Source organism: Taudactylus pleione, unplaced genomic scaffold, assembly GCF_031769625.1.
Source record: "Taudactylus pleione unplaced genomic scaffold, aTauple2 ptg000037l, whole genome shotgun sequence".
NCBI classification, from domain to species: Eukaryota; Metazoa; Chordata; class Amphibia; order Anura; family Myobatrachidae; genus Taudactylus; species Taudactylus pleione.
The window spans coordinates 3689948-3708166 of record NW_028284439.1 but is presented as its reverse complement, the minus strand read 5'-3'; the positions used below and the strand labels follow the sequence as shown (position 1 = coordinate 3708166).

The following is an 18219-nucleotide window of genomic DNA, read 5'->3' as shown; positions in this document are numbered from 1 at the left end:
TTCCTGAGTCTAACAATGCCTTTACCCGGTTACTTTCCATAACAATTTCACACTTTGTTTTTTCAGGCTCAACCGAACAGTACAGGATAACCTTGCAAAAAAAGAAATTCTGTGACCTTCAAAGACAGCATCACATTGCATGGGTTCTTGAACAACTGGAAAATTAGCAACAAAATGTCCTAGCAAACCACACCTAAAACATTTAAACACATTACTGTCCCACTAACACGTCTTTGGACTGAGCACCCACAGTCTCTTCATTTTAGAGTTCTCTTAACTGCCCAGAACCCCTTTCCCATGAAAGTCTTACCTGGTTTTACTGAAGTGTGCTGTCATGGATATATGAGCCGCTGTGGTATAGCCAGTAGTACCTCTGCCACCAGATACCTTTCCACCATCTCCACTAACTTGTCAGCTGTCTTAGGATCCCCATGGCTCACCCACTTGCGCAAAGTCATGGGCAGGGACCTCAAATAATGGTCCATGGCAACTCTTTCCACAATTAATATCCAGTTAATATCTCAGGTTGTAACCATTGTTTGGTGAGGTGGATGAGGTCATACATTTTGGAGTGGGGAGGTTTGTCCATATAGTACACCCAGTGGTGCACATGTTGTTCTCGGAATGACAGTTACTCCCAGTCGAGTCAGAATTTCTGTTTTTAGTTTTTCATAGTCCAAAGCATCTGCAGTGCTTAAGTCAAAGTAAGCCTTTTGAGACTTGTCTGAAAGAAAGGGTGCCAGCAGGCTGGCCCACTGTCCTTTAGGCCAACTCTCCCACTTGGCAGTTCTCTCAAACATAGTCAGATATGCCTCCACATCATCAGTCTCTGTCATTTCTTTGCAGGAAATTACTAGCCTGTATGGAGCTCACGGATCTCACGGTCCTGGTGCTGTTGCCTCCATATCTCCTCAACTTCCAACTGATGTTGCCTGGTGACTTCTTCCTGTATACTGGTGGCTTCCTGCTGCACTGCTGTAGCTTGTAGCAAGGCCTTAATTACTTCCTCTATGTTGTTGGGTTTTTCCAGCAATTTTGTAGCTACTTTCACCCAGGACATGTCCTAGAACAGATTTCCAGCAAAAAGGAAGGTCTGGCCTTTAATCGAACTGGATTCCACAATCATACAGACAGAGCACCAATTGGACTTGCCTCTGTATGTGAGACACCATGGTTCCAAGCACATGTCACAACGTGAGAAAGCTTCTGCAGGGAATTGCAACCGCAGATTCACTCTGTGCCATCTCTTTAGTCAGGCTTTAGTCCATGCAAACACAGACCTGCTTTTGACAGGGCCCTCAAAGCTTCTGCTCCCTTCACTTATGTGTAGATCATACCCGTATTCATCACCACGTTTTAACAGTGTCAAGGGAAGAGGTACCATCTCCTGGGGTAGATGGTAGGATGCTGCAGCAGCTGAGAGATCACACAGAAGTCCATCAGTTTAGTGCAACTGGCCTCAACCAGTTGTGAAAAAAAATAAAAATAAAAATAAATTCCTTGCCTTCTGGCACTAACTATACAGAAGTTACTCCTAGCTCACTAAAAAAGTTTCACCAGGCACAGCTCACTGGTTTCTGAGCAGCAAGCTTCTCTCACAAAGACTCCATAGTCTCTCCTTTTACCCAGGTAGTGTGAGAGAGAAATGATCAGACTGAAAGCCGTATAAAACACACCTACAGCTGACAGCACTAATTAGTCTTCTGGAAGACTAACAACCCAAAGACCCGAACTGGGCCTAAATGGATGGAGAACCCGCACCCTCTTCTCACAGCCAAGAAGCTCTCAGCAGGGTTTTAAAACACAAAGGTAAGAAACCTAGGGCAAATATACCTGCTTTCCATTACTATACCAGTGATTTTGTCACTATATATATATATAATGCCTGCATCTTAAAGAGGGTACCCGGCAAGTATGAAATCTGAGGGTATTAATTGAGTGCAGTATAAACTTTAAAAATCCCAAAAGCTGTTTGTTAAACTGGCAATTTAATTTTTAAACAATATATTATATTAAACTGCAGTTATACTGTATAAAAAAAAATGGAATATACAAAGTAACATCCATTGGAAACAAACTATGGGTCATATTCAATTAGCCTCGAAAAGCCATTATCGGCGATAATTTATCACTGATGATGTCATTTTCGCCTGTTTCAATTAATCCCTGTATTCAATAACAAAGAATTTTTGCCACTGTAATACATTGCAAAAAAAAATGCAGAATTAGGATTTAGGGGTGCAGGCTTAAAAAAATTAGCCTGCAGCCCTTGGAGGGATCCCTAAAAGTAATCTGTCCAAAGAATTTTTAAAAAAATCATCAGGACACCCCAAAAAAATGTACTTTAATTTTGGGTTAAAAAAATTATTGGGGAACAAAGTTTTAAACTAGCAAAATTAATTCAGGGGGGGTTCCCAAGTATGCGGCAGCTGTTTTCTACAATGTGGGTGGTAGCAGCAGGTACATTTTTGATGAATTTTTAAAAATGACTAAGGGACTTAAAATATGCTTGCACCCATTTTCATGTACCCCAAATTTGATGGGACAAGTTATTTTTCCCAAAAAAACACCTAAGTGCTATTCTTCACCCCTTCTTCTAAAGCCGCATTTATGACCCTGCCACGGATATTAAAAACCCTGACTACCTTCAGCAGCCCAAATCGGGGGTACCCATAGTGATCCCCTATGTCAGGACATCTTTAGGGGAGTGTCAAGATGATTATTAGAAATTTCACAGGACTTTTCAATACTTACCTTTCCGCTGGGTCCCGTTTTCGCAAGATCCTAATTGAATACGGTGAAAAAGCAGGCACGTGCCCAATACTTTATCCCAGAAACAACGGCAATGAGGGCGAAGGTCCGAGCTCGGACTTTTTGCCCCATATTGAATACAGGCCTATGTATCAAAATAAGTATCCTATTAATTTTTATTCTGATTGCCGCATGATGTGATCACAGTTCTGGTGTTTTTTAAAGAAATATGCTCATATATTAAAAGTTTTGAATTGGGATGAACAGCATACCTAATATTGGATGAGAAATCAGGAAGTTGAACAAGGACACTTACAGTAGTCCATACATTTGATATTTACCTGGATATATGCTATTTATATGCAATTCAATCTATAGTGAGCTCGCAGGACTATTGGAGTAGGATGCTTTCCAACCCTCTGCTTCTTTCACCCACCTTTCCTGTTCCTCCACTCTCAATCACCTTCCTTCCTCCATCGCCTTGCTACCCCACCACTAAGCCCCATTTCCTCTTGTCCCTACCTGTAACCTCCAGGGCTACCAAGAGAAATTCTGGGTCAGGGTACAGCAACATCCTGTGGGACCACAGCATGTTGGGTATGGCTTCACCCCTTTGTGGGTGGGTCTAGCATGTGAGAAGCAGCCACTCACAGGAGCATGGAATAGCACCCAGCAGCTGGGACAAAGTATTCACTATTAGGATGGCAGGACAGTCCCATAATAGCTGCATTTTTAGCTGGATGTATTTAGATGGTAAATTGTAACACACAAAAATTAAAGTGCAACTATTTTATTTTGTACATTTCTCATGTAAATAAAATAAATAAAATCTATTTTCTATCATAGAAATTTATAAACGAAGGACTTAATTTTGACATAACATAAGGTCATCTTAAACACACACATTCCACAGCATATATCCTAACCCACTGCTCCATGCTCCTTTCTCACTATATACCCCATCTGTGTCGCCCCTGTCTGTCTGCCACTCCCCTTTAGAATGTAAGCTTTCATGAACAGGGCCCTCATCCCTAACGTGCTTCTTCTGCCCCTACTTATACTATAATTTACTCCTAACTCCCCAATTGGCACTTAATACTTGGTTGCTGACACCCTGCAGCAATGTGTATAAACCATGTCCTTGTCCTGCATTGTTTTGTATTACTATTAACTGATTTTCTTATGTGCTCATTTATGTACTGTGTAAGGAGCTGCGGAACCTTTGTGGCACCATATAAATAAAGGATAATAATAATAATAATAATAATACTTATTTTGATACATAGTTTGTTCTAATGGATGGTACTTAGTATATTCCAAATTGTCTTTTATATAACTGCAGTTCTGTTTAAGATACTATATTGTTCAATAAATAAATTATTTTAACAAACAGCTTTTGGGAATTCTTAGTGCATATACTGGCGCAGACACTTTCTTTTTATGTGTTCCTTTTTTGGTCATAACCCCTATACAGTGTGTGTGTGTATATATACAGTATATATATATTTATGTATATATATATATATATATATATATATATATATATATATATATATATATATATTGGGAAACACTGTTGCAAAGGAGAAGGTTAGTTGGTGTTAGTGTTTCCAGTTATATTGTCCTTTGTATTAGCTTGAAATCACTATTTTATATATTAATCCTTATGCCAGATGAAATTACTTTGCATAATGGACAATTCTACTGATCAAGCAGAATAGGAAATGTGGAAGGGACATTTTAATTTTATGCCAAAAGGGGAGTAGTCATAACATACAGTAGATGGTTACTTTGAGAGAAACTAAAAAATTTAAATTTGGGTGTAAATATAAAATCTCTTGCCTGCAACCTGTACAACTACAAACAAGCAATAAGTTTGTTCAGAATACTTGCTTTGAGCTGCCGGCTTGATAAATCTAAATTTAATATTACAAGCATGCAAGTAATGACTTGGATGAGATGAGCCAGATGTCAGAAGAAGAGAAGACAGTTTTAACAAAGTTAGTGCTGCTGGAGAGAGTAATATTTGAACAGGTGCAGAGAATGTTCGAGTAGATATTTCCCATATATTAAATGGAAATAATCCAGGAGTCAATACTGATTTGTAACAGACAGAGCAATTCCGCAAAACATCTGTTGCTGTTAGAGTAGAAAGCTTGCAAACATTATTTTATAAACATTAGTCCTGCGTAATGTGCTGATTGTGGAAATGCATTCTTAATAAAGTATATTCAACCCCATGAGCACAAAATTAGAAAAATACACATTTACATATAAATAATCACTGCAGAGCCAGGTTAATGTGAGCTATGAGTTTTAATCGACCTACTAAATACTAAAATGAACTTGGCCAATATTAAGACCACATGGAGCCCCAGACAAGATACCAGTCTGGGGCCCCCTTCCTCCATTACATCCAGATAATTTACTATACAAATATATATATATATATATACTACATCTCCTGATCACACTGCACCACTCCCTCCCGCTCTCCTGGCTGGCAGAAGTCCAACTCTGGCTGTTTCTAGGCAGCTGCCGAAGATGGACATCTGCTAGTCAGCATGGCTCATCCTCTGACATTTTCAGAGCTTGTGCTCCTCTGGAACCGCCCTCTCTGTGCCCCTGACCTGTGACTCACCTGGCCCTAGGCAGGTGCCAAGGTTGCATAGTGGTAAATCTGGCCCTGTGTCATTGTATGATGCCTATTCTTTAATCCCAGCTGATAACATTTCACACAAGTGTATCATATAATCAGATTTTCAGACCTGGTTAATATAATCCAATCATGTAGAGACTTTGCAAAGTTTAAGACATACCTTATATGTATGGGGGTATTTTACTATTGGTCACAGTAGCCACTCAGACATTTTATTTCATAATTGTCCTAGAACAATAAAAGTTGATTGCAGATTATTTTTTTAAAGGTTACTTGTACTGTACATGGATAGCAAATATCCTCCCATGTAGAGTTAGCCTCATTTACTGTATAACAGCAGCAGGGATCCTGATCATACAATGTTAGCTTAACTACAGTAGGACAGAATCAGTCTTTTTTAAATCCAGTTTTTGGTACTATGAACATTAATGTTTTAGTTATGCATAGAAAATCAACTAATTAAATTAAATTGGAAGCAAGAAAATGTGTATACAGTACGTGCATCCTGTTAGCCAGAAGTTACTGTTATATCAGAAAGAATAACTGGAAAGCCCTTAAAAACTACTATTAGGGCAACATTTATCATCCTCTTATTTTACCCACACATCTAGAACACGTGTAGGGGTGAGAGCAGTAACCTGTTAAATCTGTACTTATATTGAAAAGAACAACAGGCACTTCTTAATTACATGCGGCACACCCCGCCCCAATATCTCTGGTGAGCAAGGTTTTTACAAAGTATTACCAACATTTATCATAAAAATCTAATGTACTGTACTGTAGTTGGGAGACTGGACATGCTTAGAACCTTGTAACAAAGGATAGTGACTATTTTTCTTTCTTAAGCTCTAAGATGCATTTGGCCATTGAGGTGTTTTTTTACCGTACTGGTCACATACAGTAGCTTTGGTGTGTCCAAATGAGTGTGAATCTGTCCAATGAAATGATAAAGTGATGTAGCTGAAAGGTAACCTGAATTACAGTATCTTGACTACCTTTTCACAATAACCATGGCTACATATCTATGTTACACACATATCTAATTTGGTTTAAAAGTAAGAAAATCAACATGGAATTTCTAACAGCTATTGGATGACTATATTTTTTAATGGAGAAACATATTTTATGATATTTTATAACAAAACACATTACGATCACACATGTTAAGTTACAATACAACACTATAATTTATACAGCAAGGTGTTCTTTGGCAGTTTCATATTAAATGGGGTGATGTATAAGTAACAGTGATTAATAAGGGTTTTTGTGTAATGTGGCAGTACTGTATACGGAAATTTATCTACCAAGATGGTTCATCGTTCCAGGATGGAGAAGAAATTGAGTTCATTTGTGTACTGAAAATTTCAATGAAAATGGGTTTAACATATTGGGTCTGGTATTTCAGGGGGCTATATGGATGTGTCAAGTGATTTAAACATTGCACCAGGCGTTTTGATAACGATTTTTAAAAGTGCGATTTTATGACACGAAAATATACTTGCACCCATTTTAACGTACCCCTAATTTACATGGAACAGTAATTTCCTGGGGAAAAAAATAGCTTTCTATCAGTTTTTAAAAAATTTTCATATACGCAAATTACCGACAACCAATGCAATTTTAGTAACCTAAATAGTTTTATTATGGCCAATTATACACTTCTAAATATTTTTTTAATGTACAGATGTGTTTTGGGGTATAGGCGCAATTTCCTGCTAGTCCTGACTTTTTCAACTATTTTCTCCTGCTTTTTGGTGAAAATCGTCCAATTTTGCCTGTTTTTTTGGCGAAAATCACCAGATTTCACCGGAGAAATCAGTTGATTTTATCTCCGTTGAAAAAATTGGCCGATTTCCCACCTAATTGAATTTGGCCCTATGTCCTGTAATGTGAAATTAATGGCTTTTCACCTCCTTTTTACTCCCGCTGGCATCTCATGTAAATTAAAAGATTATTGTTAGAGGAGCAGTCAATGCACCATTTGTGAAACATGTCCTAATAAAATTATTAAATGGAGCTTTATAAAGCTTGCAATTTTACTCTGTACTGACAACCATCTAAATCAAAAAGTGACTTATACCCCTTTTCCACCTAAATTCCGGGTCTGACCCAGAGTTGGAACAAAGTTCCTATCCGGATCAGACCCGGAATTTTGCTGGCTCCGACTTGGGATATTCCCGAGTTGGCACTGCTCACAACGGAGTCGGGTCTGCATAGACCCTGTTTTCCCGCCGAGAAAGTGGACGCTTGGAGACGACGTCATCTCCAAGCCCCACTGAAGCCGGACCAATCAGCCGGCTAGCAGCGCACTCCAGGTCATCGTGCGCTGTTCTCACAGCAGGGTTTCACGGGCTAAGCCCGTGTTAAACCCTGCTTGTTACCTGGGTTGGATTGCCGGCGATCCATCCCTCTCCCCTTTTACACCAGGGAGCTGCCCGGGTTAACCCTTCAATAACCAGGGTTTTAGCTCCGGTGTAAAATGGGTATTAGGCAGATATTGATGCACAAGTGTGGCACAGCTAGATTAGTGGCTGGGGATGGCTTTTCTGCCTTTTAAGAGGTTGCCTCATTGTTTCAAATAAGTTAAGTTCCATCCATAAACAACTCCAAAAGTGCCTACCAATATTACACTTGTGAAAATCAGGATATATTATAAGGAAAATTAATAACAGACGTTGTACTGGCCTATTAGACGCTACATGCAGCAAGTCTGTTTGGATTTCAGTGATGGATTTTTTTCCTTACCAGAATCATTGAAGTATCCTGTCTGTCAGTCAGAGTATGGCAGTGCTGGGCTTGGGGTTAAATGGGTGTACTGTAGCTTTCATGCAGTTTTAGTGATGGGACATTCAGGTGAATAATAGGCCAATCATAATCAATGACTTGGGGTCTATTTACTAAGCTGTGTTAGCAGATAAATTTAACGGTGATAAAGTACCAGCCAATCAGCTATTAACTGCCATGTCACAGGCTGTGTTTGAACAATGGCAGTTAGGAGCTGATTGGCTGGTACTTATCACCGTTCACTTTTTCTCCTAACACAGCTTAGTAAATAGATGCCTTGGCATGGTAAGACAAAGGAAATACTTCCCTACAACAGGTAAGACAGGTCATTGTTTATTCAATACATTTTTTAGGTTAAATGGGTAGAGTTATTGATACAAATTATGGGGTGCTTTTCTCTAAAATTGTTGATTTGTGTGTTTTTATTTGCTAGATAGTATTTTAGACTTTCAGCTAATATGTATAATTTTAAACACAATTTTTAAACAAATGTGATATTTTCCTTCAAATAAGAACACTTTTATAAATTTGCTTTTATAAAAGTGTTTATCAATTTGTGCATAATAATCTATGTATTGATGTATTTTAAACAGAACAGAAGAACAATTAGGCTGTAAGATTGCAAACTGACAAAACATTCTTCGTAAGTAATAAATTAAAAAAATAATAAACTTTAGTTTACACTGTTATCTAAAAACTTTTTTTAATCATTATTGTGTTTATTGCATTTAGTTGTAAATATATTATTACACACCTTTTTTTCCCCCATTACCTTCTTGGGCTACTGGCAGAATATTTGGCAACATATGTGTAACAATCACCAGCTGTTCTGTAAGAATCTGTGAATACTGATTTCACCTGCCAGGCATATTTTACATTCACAAGTCCCCTGCCAGTCTTCCAACCATGAAGTCATACAGACTTATAGTTTGTCTATGCAATTAAATATGGGATATTATTTCTACATTTTCTAAATGCTATAAAATATATTTTTTTAATCTATCTTACAAAAAAAACAATGCATTTGCATTTTGGCCTATATGTACTGTATATTGCTTTCTGATTCTTATTTTGGAACTGTGCACAATTCAGGTAAATATTAGTTAAAATGATGGTATTTGCAGTAGGTACAATTAGTCTTTATTATAATCATGCTACTGCAAAATCTAAAGAGAAACCTCTTGATGCATGTTTACACTTCTAGATTTACCTCACTATATTAAATTAGAAATTAAGAAGTAATTCCCAGACTGACACCTACTATATGTATATTTAGATTTTACCTTATTGTTAAAAGATATTTATAATATAAATAATGTGCAAGTATGGAGCAAGATTATTTTTGACAAATGGTTTAATGAAAAGCTACAGTAGCTGCATGGCAACTTCAGGTGTATGGTATATTTTGGCGACACTCATCTTGACATTCATAATCTCAGCATAGGACTGTCGACATGGTCATAATGCCGACATGCAGCATGTAGAGATGCATACAAATTCAACATTGACCATGTTGACACTTTTCATGTTGACACATGAAATGTCGACATGATTAGAATGTCAACAAAACATCCCTGGTGGTCTAGCGATGACTTACCTGGTCCTGTGGGTCCTGCAGCTCCAGCAATTACTTCTTGGACCGGTGGTCAGCTAATGAGGACTTCTTCGGATCCAGTGGCACTTCTGGTGGTGAGAAGTGGTAACCCTAACCCCAAATGTTTACCTTTCCCCAGTGCCCAACCCTAAACTCCCCTACTGTAGCCTGACACTTACTTTTCCTCTAGTGCCTAACCCTAACTCTCCCCTCCTACAGCCAAAATGCAACTCTCCGATGCAGAATGTTGGCATTTCACATATCGACATTACACATGTCAAAATTGTGAATATTCCAACATTCTGTTTATCACAGTTGCTGCAATTGGTTAATAGCAATCAGCACCTCCCTCCCCGACAGTCGCACACAGAATATGGACATAACACATATCATTTATATATTACAATAATATACTAATTGCAAACAAACCTATGTTTATGGTGTTTGCAGGATGCAATTCCGCTTTCAGAGAAAGCCACAGATCTCTGATAGGCTTGGTATCAATTCTTATAATGGCAACTTGACAGGAAGAGATTTATGGTTGGGAGTTTTTCACACCTGGCATAAATTTTCCCCATATAATTCACATGTCTTTGACAGGACATAATTTAACATTTGTACCCACAGTGCAATTGAATTGCACAGTACATGGAGTATTACTGCACTAGTGTAACAGTAAAATTCACATCTACAGTAACTGAATTGTTCCCTCTATGTAAATAGTCAGAGGAAATACAATATAGCACGTTTACTTTTCTATGTGCAAATTTCCATGTGAACCCCAAATAGGGCAACGTGGATGTGTGTGAGCACATATGGGACGCATACAAATAGGTCTATTTGCAGAAAATGGAATGCTCTTTATGACTGCAGTTATACTGATTTATAAATAGCCATCGCTGTCTTAAGAGACTGAATGATAGCTAATGTAATATAGAATTGAGCACTATAAGCTTTTAAACAAATGGACTGTATATATAGAACATCCTTATGGATTGATGTGATGTAACCAAAAAAAAAAGAAATGAACATAACAGAAACTTTTAAAGTTCTATATATGCAGCACAATATTGTTACATACATGTATCTCAATCGGTAGCAGGGACACTAAAGTTGTAAATGTTAACATGCAGCATATCAATATCCAGCCACTGGCGAGAACAGAAAATGGCTTAGCCATGGCAACTGCAGACAGTAAAACAAAATCAGCTACAGATTGTGCCCCTGGAAAAAATACATCCGCATCTTGTATTTATTGTATCATTTGCAGGGAAGTCATACAGTACTTTGAGAGTGTAACATTATTGATGTTCTCTGTGTTTTGATAACTACTATGTTTCTGCTGTCTAGAGTATCTATTTCTTTGAAGAGTATTGTTCTGAAGGAATATGTCTATCATCATTTTCATTTTTGCCTCCAGAAAAATAATTCACCGTTTAATACTTACTTTAATGTAGTGTTTCTCACCAGAGGAATGTTTTGAAATGTGTTTGTCATCTTCCCATTATTTATATTCTTTTCCTGACATAAAAGCTTCTCTCAAATGTTTTTTTTTTCTGTACACTGCAGATATTGTTTGAAATTTATGTATGGGACCTATGTGTTTTACATCACTGGACCATTCCCTTAAAATTTCTACATTGGTCTCCAAACCATTAGCAGCTAATGAACATACAGGGGTAAATTTACTAAAGTGAGAGTTTTTAGAAGTGAGTTTTAAAAGTGATGTTGCCCATAGCAACCAATCAGATTCTAGCTTTTATCTTCTAGAAGGTGCTAGTGAAATGTTAAGAAGAATCTGATTGGTTGCTATGGGCAACATCACTTTTAAAACCTCTCACTTTAGTAAATTTACCCCACAGTATCAGAGCCTATATAAGAGTCCATGGGACAATTGGGAAGATGTTGGTTTGGGGCCTTTCTGTCCTCTGTTGTTAAAAAACAAATCCACATTAAGGGGCCTTTGGATTAATAATGGATTAACTGCCACGATTATTAAGGATCCATATTGCATGGGATATTTTAATTTTGAATGAAAATATCCTCACTATGAATAAAGGGGAACTCGCAGAAACAGCAGTTGTGGTAACCGCTGTCCCTGTGAGTTATATCCCCAACATTTAGTAAAAGACTTTCACCAAAGCGAAAGACTTCTCTGGGGGAAGCTGACACTGCGCATGTATCAGCTTCTGCTGCCGAGGGAGAGAGATCGAAAGATCTCCTACTTGTAAGCCTCCATAGTCTTAAAGCAGTTTACACCATCTGAATATGGTGTAAACTACCTAGGCAAAACCTTGAAAAAGCTTCACTTTTTGGAGTTTTTTTTATGTAGGACAGAGATCAAAGGCCCTTATTCAGAGCCGATGCTCTGAAAGAGCGCTCGCTCTGAATCAGGGCGTCTTTTTTTTTTATGGAGCGGCCTCTTGGCCGCTTGCATTGCTGTGGGTTGCCACCCACAGCTAATGCGAGCGGCCAGGATGATGGTCGTGATGGTCAAGACCATCGCGACCATCGGGCTTGCGACGAGACCCTTGTGGTAGGGTCTCGTAGCTGCAAGCCCCAGAGAGCTTTCGGCTCAAACAGAGCCAAAAGCTCTCCCACTGACATCACTTGTGATGTCAGTGGGGCCACCCCCAAATGGTAGGTGTTCTCATGGGAACGCCTCCGTCTGGGCAGCCACCACCCTGGCCCGCCCACCAAAGGGGGCGTGCTGTCACTCAACATTGACAGCACGCTCCCTTTGGTGCGAGATCCGGAGCGATGGATTTCCCGTCGCTATCCGGGCCTCGCGCATGCGTACGACAGAGCCGGCTCCATTGTGCGCATGCGCTCTGGGCCACCATCCACCCGGTTGCGAGCGCTCAGCGCTTGCGACCGGGTCTGAATCAGGCCCAAAGTCCCAATTGATACTAATGGTGACTGTGATCTGCACTGCTAATTAGCACAATGCCAGAGAATTCTGTGAAATTCTGCATTGTGCTATTAATACATAGGAACAATTTATAACATTATGCAGAAACTGCAGTTTCCACATAATTTATGGAAAAAAAAACCTTGATACATAGGCCTAAAAACAGGTAAGAGAAGTGTTTCCTAGCTGCAATCTTCAGGGAACCCTAACAGTGCTTGTGATGTCAGATCGCCTCACAATTGAAGTACTTAGTCAGTAATGAATATACCTGTGCTCCAGCACATAGTGTGGAAGATATAGGGGCATATTTATAATGGGTGCAGGGTGTGTGGTGCACACAGGCCCCTGGGTCCAGGGGGGCCCACACTGCACACCCTGCACACATATTTTCTAATACTTACCTCTCCGAGGTCCTGCATCAGGTGTATCAGCCCTGCACAAGCTTCTCAGCTTTTGCGCGTGCACAGTGAGGAAATCACCAGAAAAATGGTGGCCACGCCATTTTCCCGGTGACCTGCGCATGTGCAGTAGTCTCTGAGCACAGACTAGTGTCCAGAGTCTACTGCTGTGCAGCCAGCCTTCAGTCTGCTGCCGGCTGCCAGGGAGAGAGGCCCCAGACAGGAAATGCACACGGGCCCCCTCCTCTCTTAACACGCCCCTGGGAAGATACTATATAAACTTTAAGGGTTCCCTGAGGATTAGAGTTGGAAAACAGTGGGTAAAGTAATTCAGGCTCCTCTGGACATAAACCTATATTGACTAATGGATGTTTCATGTCTGCATTGTATGCATTTATTTGATATTGCCTTTTCAATACCAAATCCAATTTCATCTCCACTGACATATCATGTTGGTATGAGACCTCATGCACCTCCTTAGGTCATTTTATATTTAGATTTTTTTTAATTTTCTCACAACTCAGTTTTGGGTCTGAAGTTAGATTATACCTTTATATACCAAAACACAAAATAAAAGACCAAAGCAGATGGATAATGGATCATGAACAATTGCAGCCACCGTTTTGGGCATTGAACTATATAATAAAGATACACTGTCTTGGAAATCTCACAATGGAAGTAGATTACATAAAACATTTTATTCTCATAGTGTAATAATAATAATAGGGAAACATTTTCCCAACAGCCACTTTTGTTTAAAAACATCTAAAAAATATAAATGGCTTCGTAATGTAACCGTATTAGATGTTAGCACATCAATTCGTCAAGCTTTGAAATGTATTGTTGTAATCAAATTATGCATCACTACACAATACTGTTTTGAAGGTTTGTGAATCTTATCATGACAGTTACAGCATCGTCTCATGTGTAAAACATTGAGAACACGTGCTTGATATACACAGATAACTTCTGGGAATGCAGAGTAGCAAGAAGAGGGAATTAATATTAATATGAAAATGTGAAGCCTGAATTTGTCTTGCCCAAATGACAAAATATAAGCAAGTTGATTAAGTGAATGATTAGATTAAAAAATAACTATGATGACAATCTAATTTATGATGCAAATTCTAGTAAAATATTAATTCAGTGTGAAAAATGGTTTCCTAGTTTAGTGAATAAAGGGCCTGATTCAACAGGGCACGAACATGCTCTGCTGATTGCAGATTCACGTTTATCGGGAATCTGCGTGTGCGCAGGACCCATTCTGTGAGTGTGCAGATTGAGTCTTGCGTAGTCATAGGCATTTAAGTGGTGGAGACGGCCGGCGTTCCTGGAAACGTCCGCCCCCGATTGATGCAGTGCCCTGGGCCTGCAAGTCGGCCAGCCTGAGTAAGCTGAGGCTTACTCAGCTGGTTGGCGGCCTGGCGCTGTCCACCATTGAGACCATCGACCACCGTCGCAGTGCTGGGATCAAAAATGCAGCAGGGGGAGTCATACACCTCCTGCTGTATTTGCATAATAGCAAGGACGTAATTGCAAAGCTGACTGCGTGCAGTTTTGCATTTGTGATCCTTGCTGAATCAACTCCAAAGTTTCTTCAAATGTATTTCATTATCCAGAAATTGGCCCCCCACCATTTTACTATTTCAGTACTGCCCCATACTCTCACACCTATCACTGTACCATATAATTCAGCAACATACCATTAATATAAATGTAATAAACAACAATAAAGCAGCTGTAAATCAACACACATTACAATGTTTATACTTTGCACTGCATTATTGGAATCAGTATGATTTACCTGCCCCCCCAACCCTAACCCTTCCTTAGGGGTGCCTAACCTCCCTCTCAAGTGCCTAAACCAAACCCCCCTTCCCCGCAGCCTAACCCTAATCTCCTGGCGGGTACCTAACCCTAAGTTTCCCCATGGAGCTCCTAACCCTCCCGTAATTTTGCCGGCGCCGACCTGGGATATTACCGAGTCAGCGCCGCTCACACCGCAGTCGGGTCTGCATAAACCCGGCTTTTGCGGAGTGAAAATGGTCGCTTGGAGATGACGTCATCTCCAAGCACCACTGAAGCTGGACCAATCAGCCGGCTAGCAGCGCACTCCAGGTCATCGTGACCCGGAGTGCGCTGTTCTCACAGCAGGGTTTCACGGGCTACGCCCGTGTTAAACCCTGCTAGTTACCTGGGTTGGATTGCCGGGTCACTCGATCCGGCGATCCAACTCTCTCCCCTTTTACACCAGGGAGCTGCCCGGGTTAACCCTTCAAAAACCCGTGTTTTTGCTCCGGTGTAAAAGGGATATAAATGATATCTATTACTGCATTTGTCTATGACGGGTTGCAAAATACTATAATATGCATTTTTCTACCCAACAGATGTATATTGAATGTTTGCAGCTATGATCAATATTCTTGGCACAATAATGGAGATAAATATAGAATATACAACTAGAAATTATTTTATAATATAGAGTGCAACCAAATGTATCCCTTGTAATAAAGGTCAGACTTTCTTATTATTCTCACATTGATTTGCCTGCAGATAATTAGACAATTTAACAGATGAATTGTTTTATGTTGTTAAAAGGAAGCATGAGTAATATATTCATTGATGCCTTGAATCATGTATGCAAACACTGCTTCATTATGCAGAGAAAACAATGTTTAAGAATGGTATTACAGTTTTACAGGTGGGCGATTGGCAATTTTTTGCCCCAAAAATGGACCTGAATTTTTTCCCTGCTTATGAGCGGTATAAACCAAGTTTCAACCAAAAGTTTAATATTACACATTTTAAACACTCCTGTTGCACTTTGGTGGTAAAAAAACATTTGTACTCCCACTTTGAGAAATGTAATATAAACCTCGGCATATAAGGAGCTAATGTCATTAAGTCTGTCCAAAAATCACCTATTTCTAATGAATAATCTAAAATACATTACTTTAACATAACTGGCAACACTGAGTACTATTTTAGGAAAAACTTAATGTTTGAGTTAATGTTGAACTAAAGTGATGTGTGTGTTAGTGTATATTCTACCAACGTGCACAGCACACACAATGCCAATGTACACACACACAATCAAATATAACACAAAAACACACAAAAAACAATGTTAGCTCACATACAGTATGTAGATGCATACCTCACATCAGTCTATTCACATTTCAATAAAACCACATTGATTGTTCAATAAAAAATAATGTCAGATGCTGGAATGTCTATTTTTGGGGAAAGTACTGTATATCCCAAATAACAATTAATGGTAGTGGAAGTTAACAATGAATGAGTGGATAATATGCACATTGTTGCTTGCAATAATAGATTCTGTCCTGATCTGTTGTATATCTCAAAGTCTGGCTCCATACATATACTTCTATCATCAGTAGAAATGCCCCATATTCTAAACACCACTTTATCTGATTATATTTTTCCCTGTGTTAAAAGGCAAATCCTTTGAAAAAAACGGAGACTTTTCCAAGTCTTAAGGTCTTTCAATACAAACAGATTTGGAGCAAAGTAAAGCTCCTTGCATGTGTTCACTTAAAGCTGATTTCACTTGTAACAAATTCTATCATTCTATAGTGTTTCATCTCATAATACAAGATTTGTTTTACTGATACAACATATTCATAGTCATCAGCCTGATTCACACTTAAAAGGGGTTTCAAACCCTGCAAAAAACTGCTCAGTGCTGCAGCTGTGTGCGTTGGTAGTATACCTATTAACTCTTTATTCATAACAGTAATTTCATTAACTGAATCTCTACAGTATAGAATTAAGTTACAATACAACCATAGTATAGAATGAAATATCTTACAGTTCAGATAACAAAAATGTGTTAAGTAATTTTTTTGTTACATAAATAATTGCTCATAAGCACTAGATTTTATATATATATATATATATATATTATCAAACCCCATTTTGTATTTCTAATAGGTAGAACAGTTATATATATAGTGTAACAATTAACACCAGGACAGAGGCATCATTAACAAGTAAAGTAAAATTTTAATTTTTGGCATGGATCACAAAATTAGTGACATCACAATTGTAAGTGATGCTGTTCCTGAGGGCCTGTTAAGGAAAATAATAATACACAGAATGGCAGTTGCTCAAATCAATTTATTAGTCCATTATAGGTCCTTGTAAGAAAGGGTCTAATCTAGGCAAAAAAAATCCTGAGAATTCCCCAGCACACTGCAAAGGACCAGCAAATGAAATTCTCATCCTACATAATAATAGCAATGAAGAGATCTCAGTTATACCCCTTTCACACAGCATTTTTTCAAAATTCCATCCTCTACCTGGCATTTGAGTGGCGGGTCATTTTGCAGGTTCTAGCCTCATCTCCCTTTCACACAGAAAAGCAAATTACCGGGTAAAGTACTTTTACTCGGTAATTTTCTGATCAATACAGGCATTTTTCCTGTGTGGAAGGGTCAGCCCGGGTCGAAATTGCCAGGTCTCTGAACCTGGTAAAAACCAAGGTCAAAGTCCCAGGCATTACGTCCCGGGTTAACCTTTTCACACTGAAAAATGACCCGTATTGATCAGCAAATTTTCAGGTAAAAGTGCTTTACCCGGTAATTTGCTTTTCTGTGTGAAAGGGAGTTGAGGCTTGAACTTGCAAAATGACTCGCCACTCAAATGGCGGGTACAGGATGGGATTTTGAAAAAGAGACCACTGCATTGCATGTAATTTGCTTTTCTGTGTGAAAGGGGTATTACATATATTTGCAAACAAATGGTAAGCCACCAAGCCACACCAAGGCATCTCTGTTTTGGTGGTCCTAAGGTTACATGATAATAGCACCCACTTTGAGTCATACATTTATGTATTTTCTTTTGCTACATGATAATAGCACATACATTTATATATTTCCAAATTGAAAGCTAACTCACCTGGAGGCAGGAGGAAGGAAGACAAAAAGACTGTGGGGTCTGTTTCACCAGAGATGACTATCATTGTGTATTGCTACATCTATATAATAAAATCGACTTTTGATAAATATTATATCATCATGTGGGAATGTAATGGAAGTTAGTATGAACTCTGACCCCCTCCCACCAGTATTAGAGATGCCTAGGAGAAAGTGAGGGAGCA

The 18219-nt window shown here is 38.9% G+C and overlaps 1 protein-coding gene across 1 annotated transcript in view; it reads right to left on the bottom strand.

Annotated features, from left to right (window-relative positions):
* Positions 1-853: 853 nt before the first annotated feature.
* Positions 854-18219, bottom strand: part of LOC148538697 (uncharacterized) — a 105621-nt gene continuing 88255 nt past the window's right edge. The window contains exon 3 of the mRNA XM_088452349.1: positions 854-1063. Coding sequence (XP_088308475.1) covers positions 854-1063 — 210 coding nt within the window. The remainder of the gene's footprint in view (positions 1064-18219) is intronic.